The sequence below is a fragment of the Humulus lupulus genome, chromosome 8, assembly GCF_963169125.1.
Source record: "Humulus lupulus chromosome 8, drHumLupu1.1, whole genome shotgun sequence".
Classification (NCBI taxonomy): domain Eukaryota; kingdom Viridiplantae; phylum Streptophyta; class Magnoliopsida; order Rosales; family Cannabaceae; genus Humulus; species Humulus lupulus.
The window spans coordinates 72,641,629-72,662,946 of record NC_084800.1 but is presented as its reverse complement, the minus strand read 5'-3'; the positions used below and the strand labels follow the sequence as shown (position 1 = coordinate 72,662,946).

Genomic DNA, 21,318 nt, shown 5'->3' with positions numbered 1-21,318 from the left:
TAGAAATAAAATAATAATAGAAAAAGTCATAGTGTAGACAGTAGTATATATGCATAAACTATTTTTTAGTTTCTAATGTATCTCACAATGTCCTTTGGTGAATTTGATGCAGAAAAAGAATTTCAATCACTTGAAAAAAAAAAAATACCACACAAATTTATAAGATAAAAAAAAATATGTACGTCTTTATTATTTTTAAATAAATATGATTTAATTATTTAAATTATCATAAAATATCTTATAAATATCATATTTTAATTAATTAATTTATTTATTTTTGTTTAAGTTTATGTCTATTCTAGTTTTTGAATTTGGCAATGACAACAAAATATTATATATTATATGTTTAATATAATGTTAAGTTTGAGTTTAATTAAATTGTATGTAAGTTAAAAAATGCATAGTTTTATTATTTTTTAAATAATTATCATTGTAAAATATCTAAAAAATATCTTATTTTAATTTGTTTATTTATTTATTTTATTTAAGTTTAAGTCATGTTTACAATCTACTATTAAATATAAGAATATTACGTTAAAATTAACGGAAGAAAAAAAAAACAGTTAAAACCAAAAATTTTCGTTATTTTACACATTTTTTTATATATAAGATATATATATATATAAGTAACGTGTATGTTTGCTTAATTTTTTTTATAAAATTTATTAATTATTTTTTATTAAATTTTTATTATTGTCATATAAATTTTAAATAAATAAACAATATTATATGTAAAAGAATGATATAAACATTTTAAAAGAAAAATTAAACCAAAATATTGTTTATTATTTTTTAAAATATATATAATATGATAGCATTTTCAAATATAAATGATAATATTTTCAATTAAAAATTAAATTATGTATTATATATTATTAGTATAATGATATTTTTATAATATTTAAATTTATATTAATATAAGTATTAAATATTTAATTTTGTATTAAATATTATTATAATAATAATATTTTATAATATTTGATTATATTAATAAAATATTAAGATTATATAACATTTAAATTTATATTAATATAATTATCAAATATCTAGTTTTATATTATTATATTATTTTATAACATTTAAATTTATATTTATATTAATATAATTATTAAATATGTAGTCTTACATTAAATATTATTATAATAATGATATTTTATAATATTTAAATTTATATTAATATATTTAATAAATATTTATTTTTAATTAGTTTTAAATATACATTCTGTTAAATATTTAGAATATTAAGTTGAAGTAAACAAACAAAAAAATTTAAAACAGAATTTCAGTTATCTATACATTTTTATATAAGGAGATGTTGACGTCATTTTTCATCAACTTAGAATAGAAGAGCACTAAACATAGAATTAGAAAAAATCAATAAAAAAACACAATATTTTACGTGGTTCAATGGTTAAAATATGTCTAGTCCACAAGTCAATATTATTGAATGGAAGAATTCTCTCAAAGCTTTTAGAAATCAATTTTAGCAGAGTATTCCCAGTACAAATTTCAGCGTATTTACAAATGAATTTCACCAATCTATTTATAGACTAATTTACAAAATATATTCCCTTTTATTTCGGGAAGTTATAATTCAAAATTTAAATAAATACAAGTGAATGCATTAATTTCATAATATCCCATGATAATCGAGATTCATTATCAGATTACAACAAATCTCCAAAAAATAGGGATTTTCAAATAGTAACTGTATTCAAACTAGATTATCGAACTTGACCATATAACTCATATACCTTCGAGATCGACCAACATCACGAGCTCGTCATTTTGGTTAACCTCGTCCTTAGCAAGTAACTTTATCGAGATCATCCTCTTCCAGCTTGCAATGCCAGGCTCGAACCCTCCCAACTGACGCTCAATCGCCAATAAGAATAAACCATGAAATTTATACAAGTGTGAACCCTTGTAGTTGTAGCTTCGAACTTAACTTGTAACCTCGAAACATCTTCGAGACCGCACGTAGTTTCGAGCTCACCAATTCCACCGTCGTCACCTTAATGCCGAGTCAAGACTGTCAAACCCAATCTGCATAAATGTTGATGACGTGGCACACTTGCTTATTTCGAGCTTACATTTTACAAGCCTATATTTCGATACCATAATTTCTATTATCGAAATTTAGGTGTAACATTTTATCTCCTCAAAAGTGTTGGTTCGAATCCTATGCGAAAGAAACTTTTGAAAATCATGTCACCCACCATACTCGAGTATGGACACGCGTCAGTCAAGGATTGCACACTTAGAATACTTAAGTACTCTCTTCATCTGCCCACGTCTTTTCATATCTCACTTTTTGCCGCCAATGTCAAATTCATACCCCATCCATCGGATCAAACTCCAAATCAAACCAAAGGCCCAGATTTGTCTAACCTTTGACATCCCTCTAAGATATATTTATATATATACCCATTTTCTTCTTCATCTTCACTTTTATTTCACTATTCAGAGAAAAGAAAAAGCCAAACCAAAGCAAACCAGAGCTTTTTTATTTCCTTCTTTGCATGTTCTCCAAACCGAAGAAACAAACTAACTCCAGCACTTTCGACTCCGTGAAGTATTTCCTGCAACCGCCCCTTCAGTTGACGATCTCATTATATCCACAAACAACTTTGCGTAATTTTATGTTCTTAATCCTCTCTTTTTTGGTATATACATATATATATACATGTTTCATTTTTTCTGTGAGTATATTTACTAGTTTTTCACTAGTTTTTTAAGGTTGTTTGATCGATATTAGGCAAACTTATGATTCAAAAAATCGTAATGTGATCAAAATCACGATTTTAGACCCAAATTATCTAGTGTAAAAATGTAAAAATGAGGTTTTTTCTGTTCAGATAGGGTTTCGTGTAACCTAAGAAATAGGAGTTTTTATTTAGGGTTTAAAATGTACAAATCCCAAAAATATCACATTTTTTGGTAACTACCAGCTTTTTCCCTGAAAATCCGAGATTCCTTGAAACTGGTATCCACCTCCCCACTCTCACGTGAGTACACGCTCGAAGCCCGAACTTTACAATAGTTCAGGGATCACATTCGAGTTAATCTCACCCTTTCGAGGCTTCAGTCTCGATTGAGGCAATCTTGTTATCTCGAGCTTTCGAGCTAGAGTTATTAAAACTATTCCTTATGATTTCCAATATACTGGGCCCTCACCCTTTTCTTTCTTGTTAGATGTCGCAGTACTCTAAGAATTGGTGGGGGCCCGAGATCGCTATCCCGTACCTCCCATCAACTACCAGTCCTAAATCGCCTTTCACCTGAAACCAGCAACTGATATGCGAGCACAAAGAAAGGTGTGAACAAGAAGATATTTAAGACCACTTTCGATGCCAGATAGACGAGGTCAAGGAGAAAAATAGAAGGATACTCCGAGTGGCGATTTACCCTGACCCAGACCTCGAGATCAGGCCAGTTTTGTTAGACCCTAAGCTCAAAGTCATCGTCGCCTTCGAGCCTGGTATACTCTCATTCTCTCTAATGGAAGACTCTTCAACACGTCCTTCCACCTCCCAAGCCCTTTCAGTTCCCACCTCGAAAAAGGAGTTTTTCGAGGCTAAGCACTACTAGAGTTCAGTCACATCTACCAGCCAGATATATGAATTGTTGGCATATCACGGCCTTAAGCTCTCTGGCACCCTGATGTACCGGCTAGCGACCTCAAACGAACGGAGGGTGGGGGCTCTGCTTCCCTTGAAGTCATATTTCAAGAACTTCCTCAATTTCGTTGGGCTCGCCCCATTCCAACTCCAGCCAACTCCTTCAGGGTTTTGACAACCCTCATGTCGCTATACCACGAGCTCAAGTAGGAAGGGCCTTCACCACAAGAGATACTCAATCTTTTTTGTCTCAAGAGCAACCCTTCTTGAGCTCGTGGAGGGGATGACTTTTACTATTTATTGAGCTACCCCGAAGGAGAAACGACTTTTTGAGGATATGCCAAATCACCCTCTGAATTTCAAGCTCGCCTTTTTCTGGACAGACGGTCTCGCTCCTTCCAGATTTTATTATCTCCAATGCATCTGTAAGTATTTCCTCATACTTGTCCCTTTTTCCATTGAATAGTTAGGCTCGAAATATTCATACTTAGTTATTCTTGCAGCTAATTACCACCGCCCCACCCCATCAGAACGATGGTGGAACATAGGGCAATCATGCTCCAACTGCCTTATAGTCGAAAGTCCTTGTCCTACCTCCTTCATGAAGACCTGCTCCACGCCTGCGGTCTTTTAGAAGGCAGCCAGTCCATAGATGACTTGGCATACCGTAAATACTAGAGGTGGGAACATGTGCCACTTCCTACTAACAAACTTTCCCCTGGGAGGAGATCTTCCAGCTCGTAGTTTCATGCCCCTACTTCCCGCCGACATGATCGGCCTGTCTCGGGCAACGAAGTTCATGATGAAGCCTCACCGGGCTTGGGTGATGGAGGTAAAGTTGTGCTAGATTCCTCCATGTGGTCTCCTTCCTTGCTTAAGCACAAACCCGATGTAATGATCCTCTTCGAGGATCCCAGGAATAGCTTCCTTGTATGGTCATGGGTAGATTTTAGAGTTCGTAGGTTCGATAGCTGGTTAGGGCAGTATTAAACCATGTATAGTTTAAACGAAGTCTGGGATGGGATTGTCGTTCAATACAGAACTAACATATATAGAGACCTTTCGAGGCTATCTCCCACCTATAGAGATGGGACCCCCCCCCCCCCCCTCAGCGTCTTCAAAAGATAGGGAAATTTCCTGGTCCCCGAACTCAAGCTCTATCGAGAGTACCAGTTAGGTTTTTATTATCCTTAGTCTTGCTTCTTTTAGTAACTTATGCTCAATCACTAAAGTATAATCTTTATGTTTTTCAGGTGAAATGGGCTCTGATCTAGACAACGTTCTCAACCGACCTCTGGCCGCGAAGGCGAGCAAACGCCAACGGGCGTCCCAAAGAGGAGGTCGCCCCTCAAAGATGCCCAAAGGCCCTCCAGCCTCGGTTGCTTAGAATCTGAGCCAGGCTGTTGAGCCCACTCTCGAGGTCGAAGCAAATACTGAGATCGAGTCAGTGATGCCTACCACCACCCTACCTTCTTCTATTGTCTGACCGGTCCAGCAAGCCCCTACATCCCGGGCGAAACAAGCTCCTGCGCAGGAACGTTTCTGGACAATTTTAACCCATGTTTCTGAGTTCGTGCTCGACAATGCTGTAGGGTCACATGGAGTCAATCTAGGCTCGGACGTCTTGACCCGCGTGGGTCAAAGTCTCAGTGGCCACGGTGCCCCACAATGGGAGTTCCTAACCTCCTGTCGCGATTCCAACACCATCTTTGATAAGGGTGGCGAGCTCATCTCCTCGGTTAATCACTTTTTTTTTTACCCTCTTGTATTGTACTAACTTATATTGTGCCTTTAATAACTTGTATTTATTTTGTTGTACAGGCATTTGCATCCTTTGTTCAGCATAACTTCATGCTGAACAACGAGGTAACGACGAGCAGGGCACTGGTACAATAGTCCAGAGATGCCCAACTAAAGCTTGTGAATGAGCTCAAAGCAGCGAGGCTGGAAGTGGCGATAAGGGATGCGGCCATTCAGAGGGTTTTCGAGCTCGAATCGAAGCTGGAGGCTGCCTTAGAGAATGCCCAGAAGGTGTCTGACCTCGAATCAACACTGGCGGTGAACTTGAAGGAGGTCAAGGCTAAGAATTCCGAGATCAAGGGGAAGGACTCTGAGATCAAGGAACTTCGAGAACTAAATGCCAAGTTGGAGGAGGAAAAGAAGGCGACCTTCGAGGTAATCGAAGGTGAGAAAACCCATCTTCTGGAGGAGTTCAAGTCCAAAAATGAACGCGCTGTCGACATGGCGATGTATCGGATTTGGGCGAACAACCCCGACCTCGACACTAGCTTCTTAGCTAACCTGGAGGCCGAATTTGTCGCCAAATGGCAAGCTCGACTCAAATAAGAGGTGACCAGACTCGATGCTGAGGAGGCAGCTGAGGCATCTAGCACTGAGGTCGAAGAGGCGTCTAACCCCTGAGGCCGAGATCATGGGCTGCGACCCATTATGTCTTTTTTTTGTAATTATACTCTTTTTTTTTATGCCCTTGGGGCAAAGACAATTTATAGCTCGATTTAGAGCTATTTCTATTATCACTTAATAGTAACTTTAATTTTTATGCACACAATTTTCTAGCTCGAAAATCTTCATGCATTCGTTTTTAATTTTAGCTTGTTGCCTTAATATTATGCTTTACATTTCTGGGTCGAAATATTTCAATCATGTCATTATTAAGGACCTGCTTTTATACTTGTTTGTTTGTACAAATACATCTATTGGATTTAAGTTCGAATTTCAATGCATTCATACACAGTTTATTCAAAGTATCCATGTTCGACTTCATTATTGTCAAGGTCGAATCTTACTTTTACAATGCACTTAAAAGTACTTAATTGGCATGTAATCTTAATAGTCTAGTTATGTTTTACTTTTATAGTCACTTTTCCTCATCCTCGAGCATGTCCTCGAGGTTGCGAGGTCGAAACTTATTTGCAAAATTTCCTAGCCCTAGAATCGACTTAGTATGCAGTTGGCTTATCTAGAATTCCAACTTTTACAGTCGATTAGGTTTTGCTGGGTTGTTCCAAACTTATTTAGCTCGCTTGTTTGGTTTATAATCCATACACTTATAAATTTTCATGTCGGGTTAATAATCCAAACATTTTTTTTTTCTTTATGTTATATTTTTTTCAAACCTATGGTATGATTGTATACCACTTATGCCCCCTTAATATCCTATGATTGTGATCGTAGGTTATTGAATTATTAGGGTTTGCAAAAAAGTATAACACAAAAAAGAAAATACAACTTTTTAAACGAAATTCAAAATTTTATTGATAAAAAGTCATAAAATCAAGCACTTGCTTGGTTACAATTAAAACAGCATTCCTACATTACTAATAATAAGGTCGTAGATGTTCACCATTCCAAGCTTGCGGAACCAACTCTCAGTTTAACCTTGCCAGCTTATACACTCCAAGTCGAATAATAGACTCGATCTGGTAAGGCCCTTCCCAGTTAGGTCCAAGTACCCCAGCAGATAAGTCTCGTGTGGCTAGGAGGAAGTGCCTTAGCACCAAGTCTCCAAATCCAAATTTTCTATCTCGAACCCTCTTATTAAAATATCTAGTAGCTCAATGCTGGTATGCAGCATTTTTCAATTGGGTTTCATCTCGTCTTTCTTCAATGAGGTTTAGACTTTCTTCGAGCTGAGATTGGTTCGAGGCTTGATTGTACGCATCGCACCGTATTGTTGGGATTTCGACCTCAATTGACAACATGACCTCGCATCCATAAGCTAAGGAGAAGGGAGTATGCCTCGTTGAAGTTCGTGTTGTGGTCATATAAGCCCATAAGACTTTAGGCAACTCCTCAGGCCATTTTCCCTTTGCCTCTTCTAACCTTTTCTTCATGGAGCTTTTTAAAGTCTTATTGACTGCTTCGACCTGGTCGTTTGACTGGGGATGGGCCACAGAGGAGAAACTTTTTATTACCCCATTTTTTTCGCAAAAATGTGTAAACAGATCACTGTCGAACTAGGTCCCATTATCTGATACTATCTTTTTGGGCATCCCATATCTGCAGATGATATTTTTTACAACGAAATCCATGACTTTCTTCGAGCTAATAGTGGCTAAGGGTTCAGCTTTGGTTCATTTAGTAAAATAGTCAACTACGACCACAACATACCTTACTCCACCTTTTCCAGTTGACAAGGAGCATATGTGGTCAATTCCTCATACTGCGAATGTCCATGGGGAGCTCATCATGGTGAGCTTGGTGGGTGGAGCTCGTGGAATTGAGGCAAACTGTTGACATTTATCACATCGTTTGATGTAGTCGAACAAGTCCGCCTTGACTGTGGGCCAGAAGTACCCTTGCCTTATCACCTTTTTCGATAAACTATGCCCCCTAGTGTGATCTCCACAAATCCCTTCATGTATTTCTTCCCAAATCTTATTTTCCTCTGATGGAGTTACACATCGAAGTAACGGCATAGAGTACCCCCTTCTATACAACTTCCCTTCCACAATAGTGTATCTTGGAATTTGATACATCAACTTTCTAGCCTCGTTCTAGTCTACTAGGAGACTTCCGGTTTCGAGGTAGTCAACTATTGGGGTCATCTTGGTTGTGAACCAATCATGCATACTTCTTCTTTGTCAGGCTCGTTAATACTCTGGGTCGGTAAAAACTCTACTGGGACCACATTCAGTGTATCAACCTCGTTAGTTGTGGTGAGCCTGGCCAATGCATCTGCATTTGAATTCTGCTCCCGGGAAACTTGCTCTATAGCGTAGAACTCAAACTATCTGAGTGTTGCTTTTACTTTCTCTAGGTAAGCATCAATTTTTATACAAGCCTGATACTTCGCTAAGACTTGGTTAACCACCAGCTGCGAGTCGCTATAGCAATGTATAGCCCTTGCTTTGAGCTCATTGGCTATTCGAAGTCCTGCTAGTAACGCCTCGTATTCAACCTCGTTGTTTGACACTTCGAAGCCTAACCTTAAAGTTGAGTGGAAGCGAATTCCTGTTGGGGTAATTAATATAATGCCTGCCCCGATCCATTTTTCGTTAATGGATCCATCAACATAAAGTTTCCACAGCTCGCGGGCTGGGTTATAACTTTTTCGTTGGATACCCTAGTACATTCGGCAATAAAATATGCCAGAGCCTGTCCTTAGATTGTCGTACTCGGGTGATAAATGATCTCGAACTGTCCGAGTTTGACAACCCACTTCAATAGTCTTCTAGACGCTTCTGGCTTGGACAAAACTTGTCGTAATGACTGGTCAGTTAACACATGAATTGGATGTGCTTGGAAGTAGGGTCAGAGCTTTCGAGATGCATGTATCAGGCTTAGAGCTAGTTTTTCCATTAATGGGTATCTCGATTCTGGCCCCAATAATCCTTTGCTGACGTAGTATACAAGTTTTTGTATTTTCTTATCCTCCCGTACTAGTACTGCACTAATGGCGTGCTTGGTTGTAGCGAGGTATAAATACAAAATCTCTCATGTAATAGGTTTGGCCAAAATTGGTGGTTCAGCAAGGTGTTTCTTAAGGTCTTGAAACGCGAGCCCGCACTCTTCCGACCACTCGAACTTTTTGCCCCCTCTTAGAAGGCTAAAGAATGGAAGGCTCTGGTCTGTAGATTTTGAGATAAACCTACTTAAGGCCGCCATTCGTCCAGTTAGGCTCTGGACATCCTCATGTTTTCAAGGTGAGAGCATGTCTATCAACGCCTTGATCTTGTCTGGATTAACCTCTATTCCCCGAGCATATACTATAAATCTGAGGAACTTACCCGAAGATACTCCGAATAAGCATTTTTGTGGGTTAAGTTTCATGTTGTATTTCCGAAGTACAGCAAAACACTTGGCGAGATCATCCACATCTGGATTGGCAATCCAATCAGGATAAAAAGCATTTTGTATGAAGCGATTTTCTTTTAACCTCTCGACCTCTTCTTTAAGGGCCTTCTTTCTGTCATCTTCCAGGAGCCTTCGTTTTTGCTGCTTCGGGGGGAAGCTCTTATCAATGTTTAGTGCATGGCTTATGACATTTGGACTAATTCCTACCACATCCGAGTGCGACCATGCAAACACATCCTGGTTCTCTTTCAAGAAGCAAATTAATTGCTATCTTGACCTTTCAAAAAGGTTCTTGTCCATTTTTACCACCTTTGTGGCATCTTTTTCGTCGAGCTCCACTTCTTCAAGCTTCTCCAATGGTTCGAGGTCGGTCTTTTCCTGTACTCTAAGGTTGATGTCCTATTCTATCTCAAAGACGGATCCGTCCATCTCCTGAATAACCACAAGTGTCTGGGCACTTGTTTGATTCTTTCCTCTCAAGGAAATGCTATAGCATTCCCTTCCCGCGAGCTGGTCTCTTTTTCAATGTCCTGATGCCACTAGAAGTCAGGAACTTGATGGCCAAATGCCTGACAGACGATACTGCCCCCAGTCCAATCAGGGCGGGTCTCTCGAGCAGTATGTTGTAGGCCGACGGGGTATCCACCACCATGAACTCCATCATTTTGGTTACCTAGACGGGATAGTCTCCCAAGGTCACGGGGAGTTCAATGGATCCCGTACTTGCGATCCCTTCTTCTGAAAATCCGTACAATGTTGTTGCACATGCTTTCAAATCGCGAAGCGTGACTCCCATCTTTTCTAGAGTAGCCTTGTAAAAGATATTCATAGAGCTCCCACTATCAATCAGGACCCTGTGTACCCTCCTGTTCGCGAGCTGAAGAATGATGACCAGGGGGTCATTGTGAAGAAACTAGACGTGTGACGCGTCTGCTTCGGTAAATGTGATGGGTTGAGTTTCAACCCTTTACTGCTTTAGGCTCGTGGTTCGAGTTCGTAGGGAGAACCGTCTCCAGTCTTAAGCTCGTTAACGTATCTCTTTTGGGCGTTTCTACCCGATCTTACAATATGAGGTCCCCCCGAGATGGTTACTACATCTTCTCCATCAATTGGAGGAGGTCGCTCATCCTCCCGTGCTCAGGACTTATTCTGTTGGGTAGGTTGTGCAATTGCTGCCCTTTGACTTGTTGAGGCCTGGTTGGAATTTCAGTTTCTTATGTACTGTCTGAAATATCCCCTCGAGATCAATGATTCGATCCGTCCTTCAGTTGTCGGCACTCATCAGTTGTGTGTCCAATGTCTCTGTGGAATTTACAGTATTTATTAGAGTCATTTTTTGCCTTCTGATTCCGCATTGGGTCAGGTCGCCTAAATGGAACATGATTCTCATTGGCAAGTATATACTGTGTAGACGGAAAAATACTTGTCTCCCTTATTCTTTTTCCCTCCATCAGCCTCGGGGTTATTCCCTTCATTTTTCTTCCTTTTAGAAGGGTTATCCCCAGAGGGTTTTAACGTTGATGGGGCCGCCGAGGTCGAGGCTGAGTTAACGCTTGTCGTTGTAGTTACGGGCTAGGAGGTCAGGTTTAATGCTAACCTCGCATCTTCTACATTGACAAACCTCTGGGCCCTCCGATTGAACTCGGTTAACGACCTAATGGGTTTTCTTTACAAATCTTCCCAAAGGGGACTCCCTGGTAGTATTCCAGCTTTGACAGCCATCAAGTGGCCGCTATCATCGACATTACAGGCTCTAGCCACTTCTATATTAAATCTCGTAAGGTAACTTTTCAGTGGCTCCCCTTGTTGTTGTCGGACATTAGTCAAGGTCGAGGCTTCGAGCCTGACACCAACCATAACTTTGAATTGTTTTTTAAATTCTTTTGCTAACTGATCCCAAGACGAGATAGAATGTCTTCGAAATTTCTCGAACCAATTTTTTGTTGGTCCCGTAAGAGTAGCTGGAAACAACATGCATCAGAGCTCATAACCAACATTGCTAGCTCGCATGATGGTATTAAAGGTGCTAAGATGTTGTGCGGGTCTGAGTTCCCATCAAATGGTGCTACATGGGGTATCCTAAACCCTTGCGGAAATGGGGTATTAGAGATATGTGGGACAAAAGGCTCAAGCTCCTTGTTTGTCGGACTCTTCAGCCCTATCTTTGTTCTGCTCGACTTACAAGAACCTGAACGCCCTTTCCAACTGGTCAATTCTCTCCTTGACCGGATCCATTGGGGGTCGAGCTTGAAATTGAGGGAGCTGGTTATTGTTTATGAAAACTCCAGCTACTTGCCCAGCATAGGGTTATTCTAATTTCCATACGCTGACTATTTTCGACCGTTAAAATGGTCTCGCAGATCAGGGTTCAAGGGATTAGCTTACCCCCAGTTATGGTTCAAGTGATCCCGCAGGTCAAGATGATTTCCCCGATTTCCTGTATTTCTAGGTTCGGTATTATATATACTTACAGATCGGGTGTAATCTGAGCTCCCGCTCACGAAGCATACAGTTCTTTCCGGCTGCGAGGCTCGGTGATTACGAGGTGGGTCACCCGCTGGCCTCCTCGCCCCAACCGCTTGTGATCTTGAAACCTGGCTTCCCGAAGGTTGGGGAGCTCTATGCTTTCGGGTAGCCTCCCTCTCATTCCTCTGTCCGGGTCTGACTTGACGGTTTCCATCCCGACTGCCACTACGAGACGGCCTCTATGGTGCAGGTCGTGGGGCCTCTCAGACTGGTGAGGGGTGTCTTATGAGAGATGGTGGATATCTTATGGGAGACGGAGGTTGCCTCCCATTGTTGGGCCTAGATGGTCCAGAATTGGCTCGGACAAGCTCCAGGTTGTTCCCTACTATCTCAAGATTCATATTCCGAGCTACTGGAGGAGCTCGATTATTCTCGATCCCTATTAACAGCTCCGCAGTCGGGTTGTCAGTAGCCTCAGCCCGAGTGTTTCTTCGGGGCCTCGACTGAGCCTGCTGGGTCCCTTGCTCAGACCTCCTAGCAATCGTGCTCCCTCGGGGACGTCCTCTAAGTCTCTGAGGTGGTGCCTGGGCATCAACAGCCTCTCTGGCTAGTTCTACGTTGCGCCTTGCTGCCTCTTCCAATTGTTGGCGTAGTTGGCGATTCTCTAGTTCCACAATGGGAATGTATCTCTCTGGATTGTAGTAGAGATCCTCATCAGGCCTAGGAGTAGGTGGCCCTTGGGAGTCGGATGAATCACTTCTTTCTTCAGGGCCCGGGTCAGCCATGGGCTGCTTTCCAGGTCGATGTGGGTAGTCTTCGGCGTAAGGAGTTTGCTCTTTTGGTATTTGGGGCAACGGTCGCCCACCAGTGCTGAGGTTGTTCGCGGCGACCAGTAATGATTCAGGAGGTTTCTAATTAAACAGTCTAACATCTTGCTTAATGCTCTCAATGAAAGCATCAAACTGTTGACGTCGTTTTTCGTTAACTTAGAATAGAAGAGCACTAAACACATAATTAGAAAAATCAACAAAAAAACACACAATATTTTATGTGGTTCAGTAGTTAAAATCTACCTAGTCCATGAGTCAATATTATTGAGTAGAGGAATTCTCTCAAAGCTTTTAGAAAGCAATTTTAACAGAGTATTCCCAATTCAAATTTCAGCGTATTTACAAATGAATTTCACCAATCTATTTATAGACTGGTTTACAAAATATCTTCCCTCTCATTTCAAGAAATTATAATTCAAATAGTAAATAAATACAAATAAATACATTAATGACATAATATCTCATCATAATCGGGATTCATTATCAGATTACAACAAATCCCCAAGAAATATAGATTTTCAAACAGTAATTGTATTCAAACTAGATTATCGACCTCGAAAATATAACTCATATACCTTCGAGATCGACCAACAACATGAACTCGTCATTTTGGTTAAACTCGTCCTTAGCAAGTAACTTTATCGATATCATCCTCTTCGAGCTCGCAATGCTCAGGCTCGAACCTTCTTGAGTGGTGCTCAATCGCCAATAAGAATAAACCATGAAATTTATACAAGTGTTGAACCCTTGTAGTTGTAGCTTCGAGCTTAACTTGTAACCTCGAAACATCTTCGAGACCGCACGTAGTGCCGAGCTCACTAATTCCATCGTCGTCATCTTAATGTCGAGTCGAGACTGTCAAACCCAATCCGCATAAATGTTGATGACGTGACACACTTGCTTATTTCGAGCTTATATTTTACGAGCCTATATTTCGAGACCATAATTTATATTCTCAAAACTTGGGTGTAACAGGAGATATAAAGGGACATCTATCTCGTTTAATTGGCACATTTCTACATAAATTTTATTTTGAAAATATCATCAGATTAATTTGATTATGATCTAGTAATGACCCAAATTAAAAAAAATAACCTAAAAAATGATATATATATATATATATAAAAAAAAATTTATCAAGTTTATTCTTTTTGTTAGAAAAATAAATTTATCAAGTTATGCATTAGTTATAAAACTCTTTCATATAATCAATAACTACAACAAAATTAATTAATATTTAATTAGTATAATTTGATCCTTGTTTCATTATAATTAGTATAATTTGATTAATTTATTTATTATTTATTATTTTTGGAATTAAAAATAATAATAATAAATTTTATAAAAAGTTTCAATTGAGATTTTTAAAAAAGAATTAGTTCGGAAATAACTAAAATTTTATTAATAATAATGAAATAGAGTAAAAACATTTTACTGAAAAAATGTTTGACCAAAATTAAGTATAGGGTTAATTATAAATAAAAAAAATTATCATTAGAATTTTCTAAAATAGAATGTCAAATACGGTAGTTTGCTAAAACACAAAAATTAAAATAATAATTTCTAAACAAATAAATATTTTAGCTATAATTAAATGTGTTATTAATATTACAGTAACAATTCAAAATGCCGGTAATGAATAATGATTAGTGATATTTTAAATCTAACAAGATCATCAACATTTATATACTGTGAAGACACTCACGTACGTATAATGAATTTTGTTGTAGTGAGTTAATGTTAGTTTAATTATTAGTCAAAATTAATGTTAACAATGTGTAAAACGCTAAAACTTAAGCACATATTGGATATAGAGCATATATAGGACTTTAGATACTATTATCATTCAAATTTTTAGATTTTATTGATTTAAATTTTATGTTTTTTTTTTGTAAATTTTTTTTGTATAATGTGTAATATTTGAGAATGGACTCGTAAAAAATCTCTCCAATCAGACTAATTCAACCAATAAACACCCCTACCGTCTACATGCATGTTGAGCAAAGTCATTGGGGAATGTTTGAGTCGAGGTTGTCGGCATTAGGGGAGGGCTTCGTGGTTCAGGGCGATGGCCTAGCTATGCGGATTTGAACGACATACTAAGAGGCGTTAATGTAGACGGGCTGGGCGATGGCCTAGTAGATTTGGACAATGTGCCTCGTGATCGAGTTGAGTGTTTGTTTGCCTTTGTGCTTCTTTTGCGGGGACCTAGGTGAGGACAACATAGTGCACTAAAAGTTCAGGTGTCTCTTGCAGGCAACCTAGCCACTAGAGGCATCGACAAATCTTTAGGGTTTCGAGTATCTATTGCAGGTGGTTGGCGACTTGGGTCCAATTTTATTATTGTTCTTATTTTTATTTATATATATATGAACAAATCTAATTTATGGATTTGTACTTGAGATTTGTGATTGTGAGTTTGTTTATATATTTGTTATTTTGTTCATGTATAAATTTGGGTGTAATTGCTTATTCTTCTAAATGATGCTTCACACCACCCTTTAATGTTCCAATTTATTCCAGCTAGTACCAACATGAAGTCGTTTCTAAAACTCATTTATTATTCTTTCTTCAAAAACCACATCGTGAGAGAGTCTGATTAGGAAAAACTTGTTGAGATCCATCAAGGAATTTGTAAATTTATTGAATATGGTTTGAATCTGTAAATTTTGAGGCTAAGGTAGCTTGGTGCAGATGATGTTGGCGCTAGAGAGAGAGATATTATTTATAGTAATATAATGTTAGATTAAATAAATATGACAAAATGAGTTCGTGTAACATGATTTGAGAGTTACAAATAAGTGAGACAAATGTGTCTAAATTTACAACATACTTTTGGGAGTTACACATCTTACAAAATCAGTAACGATTTGTAACATCCAAAAAATCACATATTAATGTGTAAAATATGAGTTATACATTTCCAAATTGAATTTCATGAGCTATTATATTGAATAGTTGTTGGATATGTGATTTTGAGTCTCATTAGGTGTATGGAAGTTACAAAATCAAAAGAGAAAGAGTTTTGACGTTTTTGTGGCAAAGTGCAAAAAATAGGAGAGGTTACAAGCGCTCTAGGTCGCAGCCTATGGCGTAGGCCGCGGAGGACGCTGACAGCCAAATCCCATTTTGTTTTTTCAACAATTTGAACGTTTGGAACACTTCAAGAGTAATTCCAAAGTCTTCCCTATCATTCTATAAACACTCAATTTAACACTGGTAATAAATAGCCAAATGGATTCGTAGAATTTGAAATTCAAATAGTGTCTCAAAACTCTATAAATAGAGACCATTTGGTCACTTGTGAATAGGAGTTTTCATCCATTATAACACTTGGCTAAAAATTAACAAGACTTGATAACATTCTAGAGAGCTATTTCTTAAACTTAAAAGTCTCTTAGTGCTAAGAGAATATGAGAAACAAGTTTTTTGACAAAGATTTTGAACGTTATTCAAGTCTAATGATCTCAAGTACTCTTCACTTTGGTAGTGTAAGTGATAGTTTATTTTATTCCTTCATCCTTATTTCTATTGTGTTTATTTATATATTATTGTCTTGAGTTGTATTCTTTCTCTTCTATATATCTTTTCATCTGTTGTCATATTTATGTGTATTGATTTTGCTTAGAGTTCTAATCTCCTCATTTTGTTCTCTATAAGTTATATTATAATAAACTTTGTGCTTAGAGTTGCAGAAAAAAAAACTTCCTACTTAGAGTTGTAATCTTGAGGTCTCCTCCATTGTTATAATATTCTCTAACAAATTGAAAAAGAGATGTAAAAGAAAATCAGTTTGATCCAATGTAATACAAGTTCTATTAATTTTTGTCTAAGTATTAAGTCTTATGTTTAATAATATTTTTAATTTTTAGTTTTTATTTAAGTTTATTTATAAATATTAGATTGTTTTTAATTTAAATATATTTTTTAATCTATAAATGATTTATTTTTAAAAATGATTAAAATATAATATAAAATTCATTAATTTAAAATATCTAAGCATATTTTAATCTTATTTGGCCAAATTGAATTTTCTAAGACTGAGGTTATAGTTATGTTGGGATGGGAACTAGATACTTACCAATTCTTTGATCGACGTGATTTGTTGCCAAGCCTTCAAAGACATCCCCCCAATTTGGTCTGGCAAAATGGGCCTTGACATTTGTTCCTGACACAATATCAACTCCCTTCTTAGCATGATTAAGAGATTGAAGCATAGTGATCCAAGCAGAGCGAGCATCTCCTTCTTCATAAATAGAAGTACAATAACTGTGGATCTCAATAACCCCATCACTATCGTTCTCAGCAACTTCATTCAATACACCCAAGAACCACTCGAACGAGGCTTGCTCCCTAATGACCCAGTAGAAATAGGCTTTTTTGGGGGCAATAAGCTTTCTCTTGTTTCTCTTATTAACCCCATTCTTTTCTACCATTCTATCTTCCATCTCTCTCTGTTGTTTCACATCATAAAGAACATCTTTGAGAATGCTTATCATAGGAGTCGCACCAATGCCAAGGCCTATGAGGAGCACAACCTCGTAATCTTTGTATTCTTGTGATGCTGCACCGTATGGACCATCAATTTGGAGTATAGGCATCCTGATAGTTTGAAAGATTGTTCAATATATTGGTTAGATAGGTTATAAGTGAATGTTCAAAGTGATCAAGTTTCCTTCAAAAATTGCTACAGTTTTACAACATACAATGCCCACTAATACTTAAGATAGTATCTCATGAGAGATTAAATTTAATAATTTTATATTTTAAATTATAATACGTGTACTCCGATTTTAAAAAAATTCACTTGTTTTTAGTAATAGAAGAGTAAAGAGAAAATGAGAGAGAATGAAAGTCTCTATATATTGAAAATGAAAAAGGTTACAAGGTATTTATACTTAATCAGTACAGAAAAGAATACTAACTAATTTTGGTTCTGTAACTCTAACTAACTAACCAACTAATAACAGAACAATATATCAGCTCTAACTCTCTTGTTCTTAAGTCTAAAACTCCCCCTCAAGATGGATTGTATATAGTTTGCAAGCCCATCTTGTCCTTAAGAAACTTAAACTGATTTGGAAATAGAGCTTTAGTGAACACATCTACAATCTGCTCTTGAGAGAAAACATGTGCAGTTTTGATAAGGCCAGACTGTATCTTCTCTCTCACCAAATGACAATCTATCTCTATATCTTTTGTTCTCTCATGTAAAACAGGATTTGCAGCAATGTGTAGAGCAGCTTGGTTATCACAATAAAATTCTATAGGTTCTTCATGAACTTGCTTCAACTCTTTTAACACTGAAGTCAGCCAAACAACTTCACAAGTTGCATTTGCCACAGCCCTATATTCAGCTTCAGCCGAGGACCTTGAAACTGTTTGTTGTTTCTTCCTTTTCCAAGAAATTAACGAGTTCCCAAGGAAAACACAAAAACCAGTAGTAGATTTTCTGGTATCTTGACATGCTCCCCAATCTGAATCCGTATAGTATACACTTTCTGCTTGACTTCAGAATTTGCAGAAAAGAAAATACCAAGACCTGGACTTTCTTTGACATACTATAGTACCGTTGGGCAGCCTTCAAGTGAACACATGGTGTAGAGAGAAATTGACTCAGTATATTGACTGAGTACGACAGGTCCAGTCTAGTTATGGTCAAGTATTGGAGCTTGCCAATGATTTTTCTGTACAGCTAGGGTTTTCTAAAGCTTCGCCAGATTCTTGACTAAGCTTCAAGTTAGGTTCCATGGGAGTATTGATCGGCTTGCATCCTAAGTAGCCAAAATCCTCCAAAATTTGTAGAGCATAAGGCCTTTGCGAGATGAAAATTCCCTTAGGTGACCGAGCCACTTCCAAGCCAAGAAAATAACGCAAGTTACCTAAATCTTTCAGTTTGAACCAAGTATTGAATCTAGATTTCAAGGCTTCTACTTCAGCTAGATTATTGCTTGCTATAATCACATCATCAACATAGACTAAGAGCGCAATAAAACCTTGATTAGAGTGGCGAATGAACAAGGAATGATCTGTTGCAAAATGTATAAAACCTTCTTCATTTAAGGCTGTAGAAAACTTTTCAAACCACTGTCGTGATGCTTGTTTCAAACCGTACAAAGACTTTTGAAGCTTGCCAATGGGATTAGATGTTTGATAGTAACTAGTTTGGCCACAGGCACAAAAGTATCAGTATAATAATAGGACCTGCCCCAATAATCCAATAAACCAGAAACAATGAACCAGAACAGACAATAATAAGCAATAAAACAGTAACCAAAGAGTGAATAATTCTGAAGCTTTATTGAAGGAAAATATGAGTTTCATACAAGCACAGAGAAAAAGATCTCCATGATGCCAGAATTCTCTTAATTCTTGCATAACTAATTACTAGTTTCCTTTTCCCACTAATAGGCTACTCAGTACCCAAATTGCCCCTCTAACAAACTACCCTCCACGTCAACCATCAAATGACCCAGCCTACCCTTGGCCTTTGTGTCCCGACCCCCTCCTAGTGTATGTGAACCGAATCATAGGTTTATCAAGCCTATCATTACTGCCCCCGAATTTGTGAACCTTGTCCTCAAGGTTGAAAGCTGGAAACTGAGTTTGGATAGCTTCAAATTTCTCCCAGGTAGCTTCGAAAACAGGCAAATCCTTCCAGTGAATAAGCACCTCAACAGCTTGATCTGAAGAAGCGGGATTTTGCCTGACATTCAGCACTTCAGCAGGTTCCACAATAAGCTCCAGATCTGACGTTAAAGTAGGTGGAAGTGTGGTGGACGGATGAGCAGTGCCGATAGCAGCTCGGAGTTGCGACACATGAAAAACCGGATGGATAGCTGACGAAGGAGGCAAGTCTAGATGGTATGCCACTTTGCCAATGCGTTTCAGAACTGCGAAAGGTCCATAATACCTTGCTGCCAGCTTCTCATTTTTTCTAATGGCCAGTGATTTCTGTCGGTAGGGTCGCAATTTAACGAATACCCTGTCTCCCACCACAAACTCCACCTGCCTACGCGACCTATCAGCTCCTTCCTTCATCTTTTGTTGTGCTCGCAGCAGGTGCATCTTCAAGTCGTCCAAGAATGAGTCTCGCTCCTCAAGCAGCTGGTCGACAGCCAGTACATGTGTGGTACCTGCTGCATAACGAATCAACGGTGGGGGGTCATGCCCGTATAAAACCTTGAACGGAGTGCAGCCCAAGGATGAGTGATAAGTGGTGTTGTACCAGTACTCAGCCCATGCTAACCACTTAGCCCAAGCTTTTGGACGGTTCGAAGCGAAGCAACGGAGATATGTCTCAAGGCATCGATTTACTACCTCCGATTGCCCATCTGTTTGGGGGTGATAGGAAGTACTGTGGCGAAGTTCCGTCCCTTGCAGTTTGAACAATTCAGACCAAAAATGGCTGAGAAAAATCCTGTCACGGTCAGACACAATAGACAACGGAACCCCATGCAACTTTACCACATGTGTAACAAATGCTTCAGCCACCGTTTTGGCAGTAAATGGGTGTCTAAGGCCTATGAAGTGGCTGTATTTACTAAGCCTGTCCACCACCACTAATATAGTATCTATACCCTCCGATTTAGGCAGCCCTTCTATGAAATCCATAGTTAACTCCTCCCAAACTTGTGCTGGCAGCGAGAGTGGCTGCAGCAAACCCCCTGGAGACGTTGCCAAATATTTGTTCCGCTGGCAAATATCACAAGAACGAACAAACTCCAAGACCTTAGCCTTCATGCCGACCCAATACACATCTCCTTTCAGCTGTTGATAAGTCCGCAGCTCCCCCGAATGGCCGCCGATGGGCGAGCAGTGATACTCTCGTAAGAAATGGGGCAGTAAAGTTGAAGTGGCAGATAAAACTAAACGACCCCTGTACAATAGCCGCTGTTGGTGTAACGAAAACCCAGCAATGATTTTACCTTGCGCCACGTCTGCTTTAACCCGAGACAGGAATGTGTCTGCTGCCACCTCACGGTTAACAAGCTCCCAATCCATCCATGTAGTAGACGTCAACAAGGAACACTCCACTTGGCCGACCCTAGATAAAGCATCAGCCGCCCGATTTGTTTCCCCGGAGCGGTACTGAATATCAAAATCAAATCCCAACAATTTTACCAACCATTTCTGATGTTCAGGAGTAACCAGCCGCTGTTCCAACAAAAACTTGAGACTCTTTTGGTCTGTTCGGACAATAAATCGTCTTCCAAGGAGGTAAGGTCGCCACTTGAGTACCGCAAGGACAATGGCCATGAGTTCCTTTTCATAGATGGATTTCAGCCGAGCTTTGGGCTTCAGCACCTGACTGAAATACGCCAGTGGGCGTCCCTCCTGCATCAAAACAGCCCCTACCCCAAACCCCAAAGCATCAGTCTCAACTACGAACGGCTTAGTGAAATCTGGGAGTGCTAAAACAGGAACTGTGGTCAGCGTTCTCTTCAGTTCTTCAAAGGCAGCAGTAGCTTCTGCGGTCCACCCATACTGATCCTTTTTTAGTTGATCAGTAAGAGGTCTAGCGATGGCCCCATAATTCTTGACGAATTTCCGGTAATATCCAGTAAGACCAAGAAACCCCCTCA

The 21,318-nt window shown here is 38.7% G+C and overlaps 1 protein-coding gene across 3 annotated transcripts in view; it reads right to left on the bottom strand.

The window, feature by feature from the left end:
* Window positions 1-21,318, bottom strand: part of LOC133797785 (respiratory burst oxidase homolog protein B-like) — a 45,424-nt gene that overhangs the window by 2,285 nt on the left and 21,821 nt on the right. The window contains exons 11-12 of one of the 3 annotated variants that reach the window (XM_062235833.1): window positions 16,815-17,335; window positions 12,993-13,749 (exon numbers count right to left, since the gene is read on the bottom strand). In XM_062235833.1, the coding sequence (XP_062091817.1) occupies window positions 13,661-13,749; window positions 16,815-17,335 (610 nt within the window). In that variant the 3' untranslated portion in view covers window positions 12,993-13,660. Of the gene's footprint in view, window positions 1-12,992; window positions 13,750-16,814; window positions 17,336-21,318 lie in introns of those variants that run through there. The other 2 variants (XM_062235834.1, XM_062235832.1) reach the window with 2 other exon arrangements.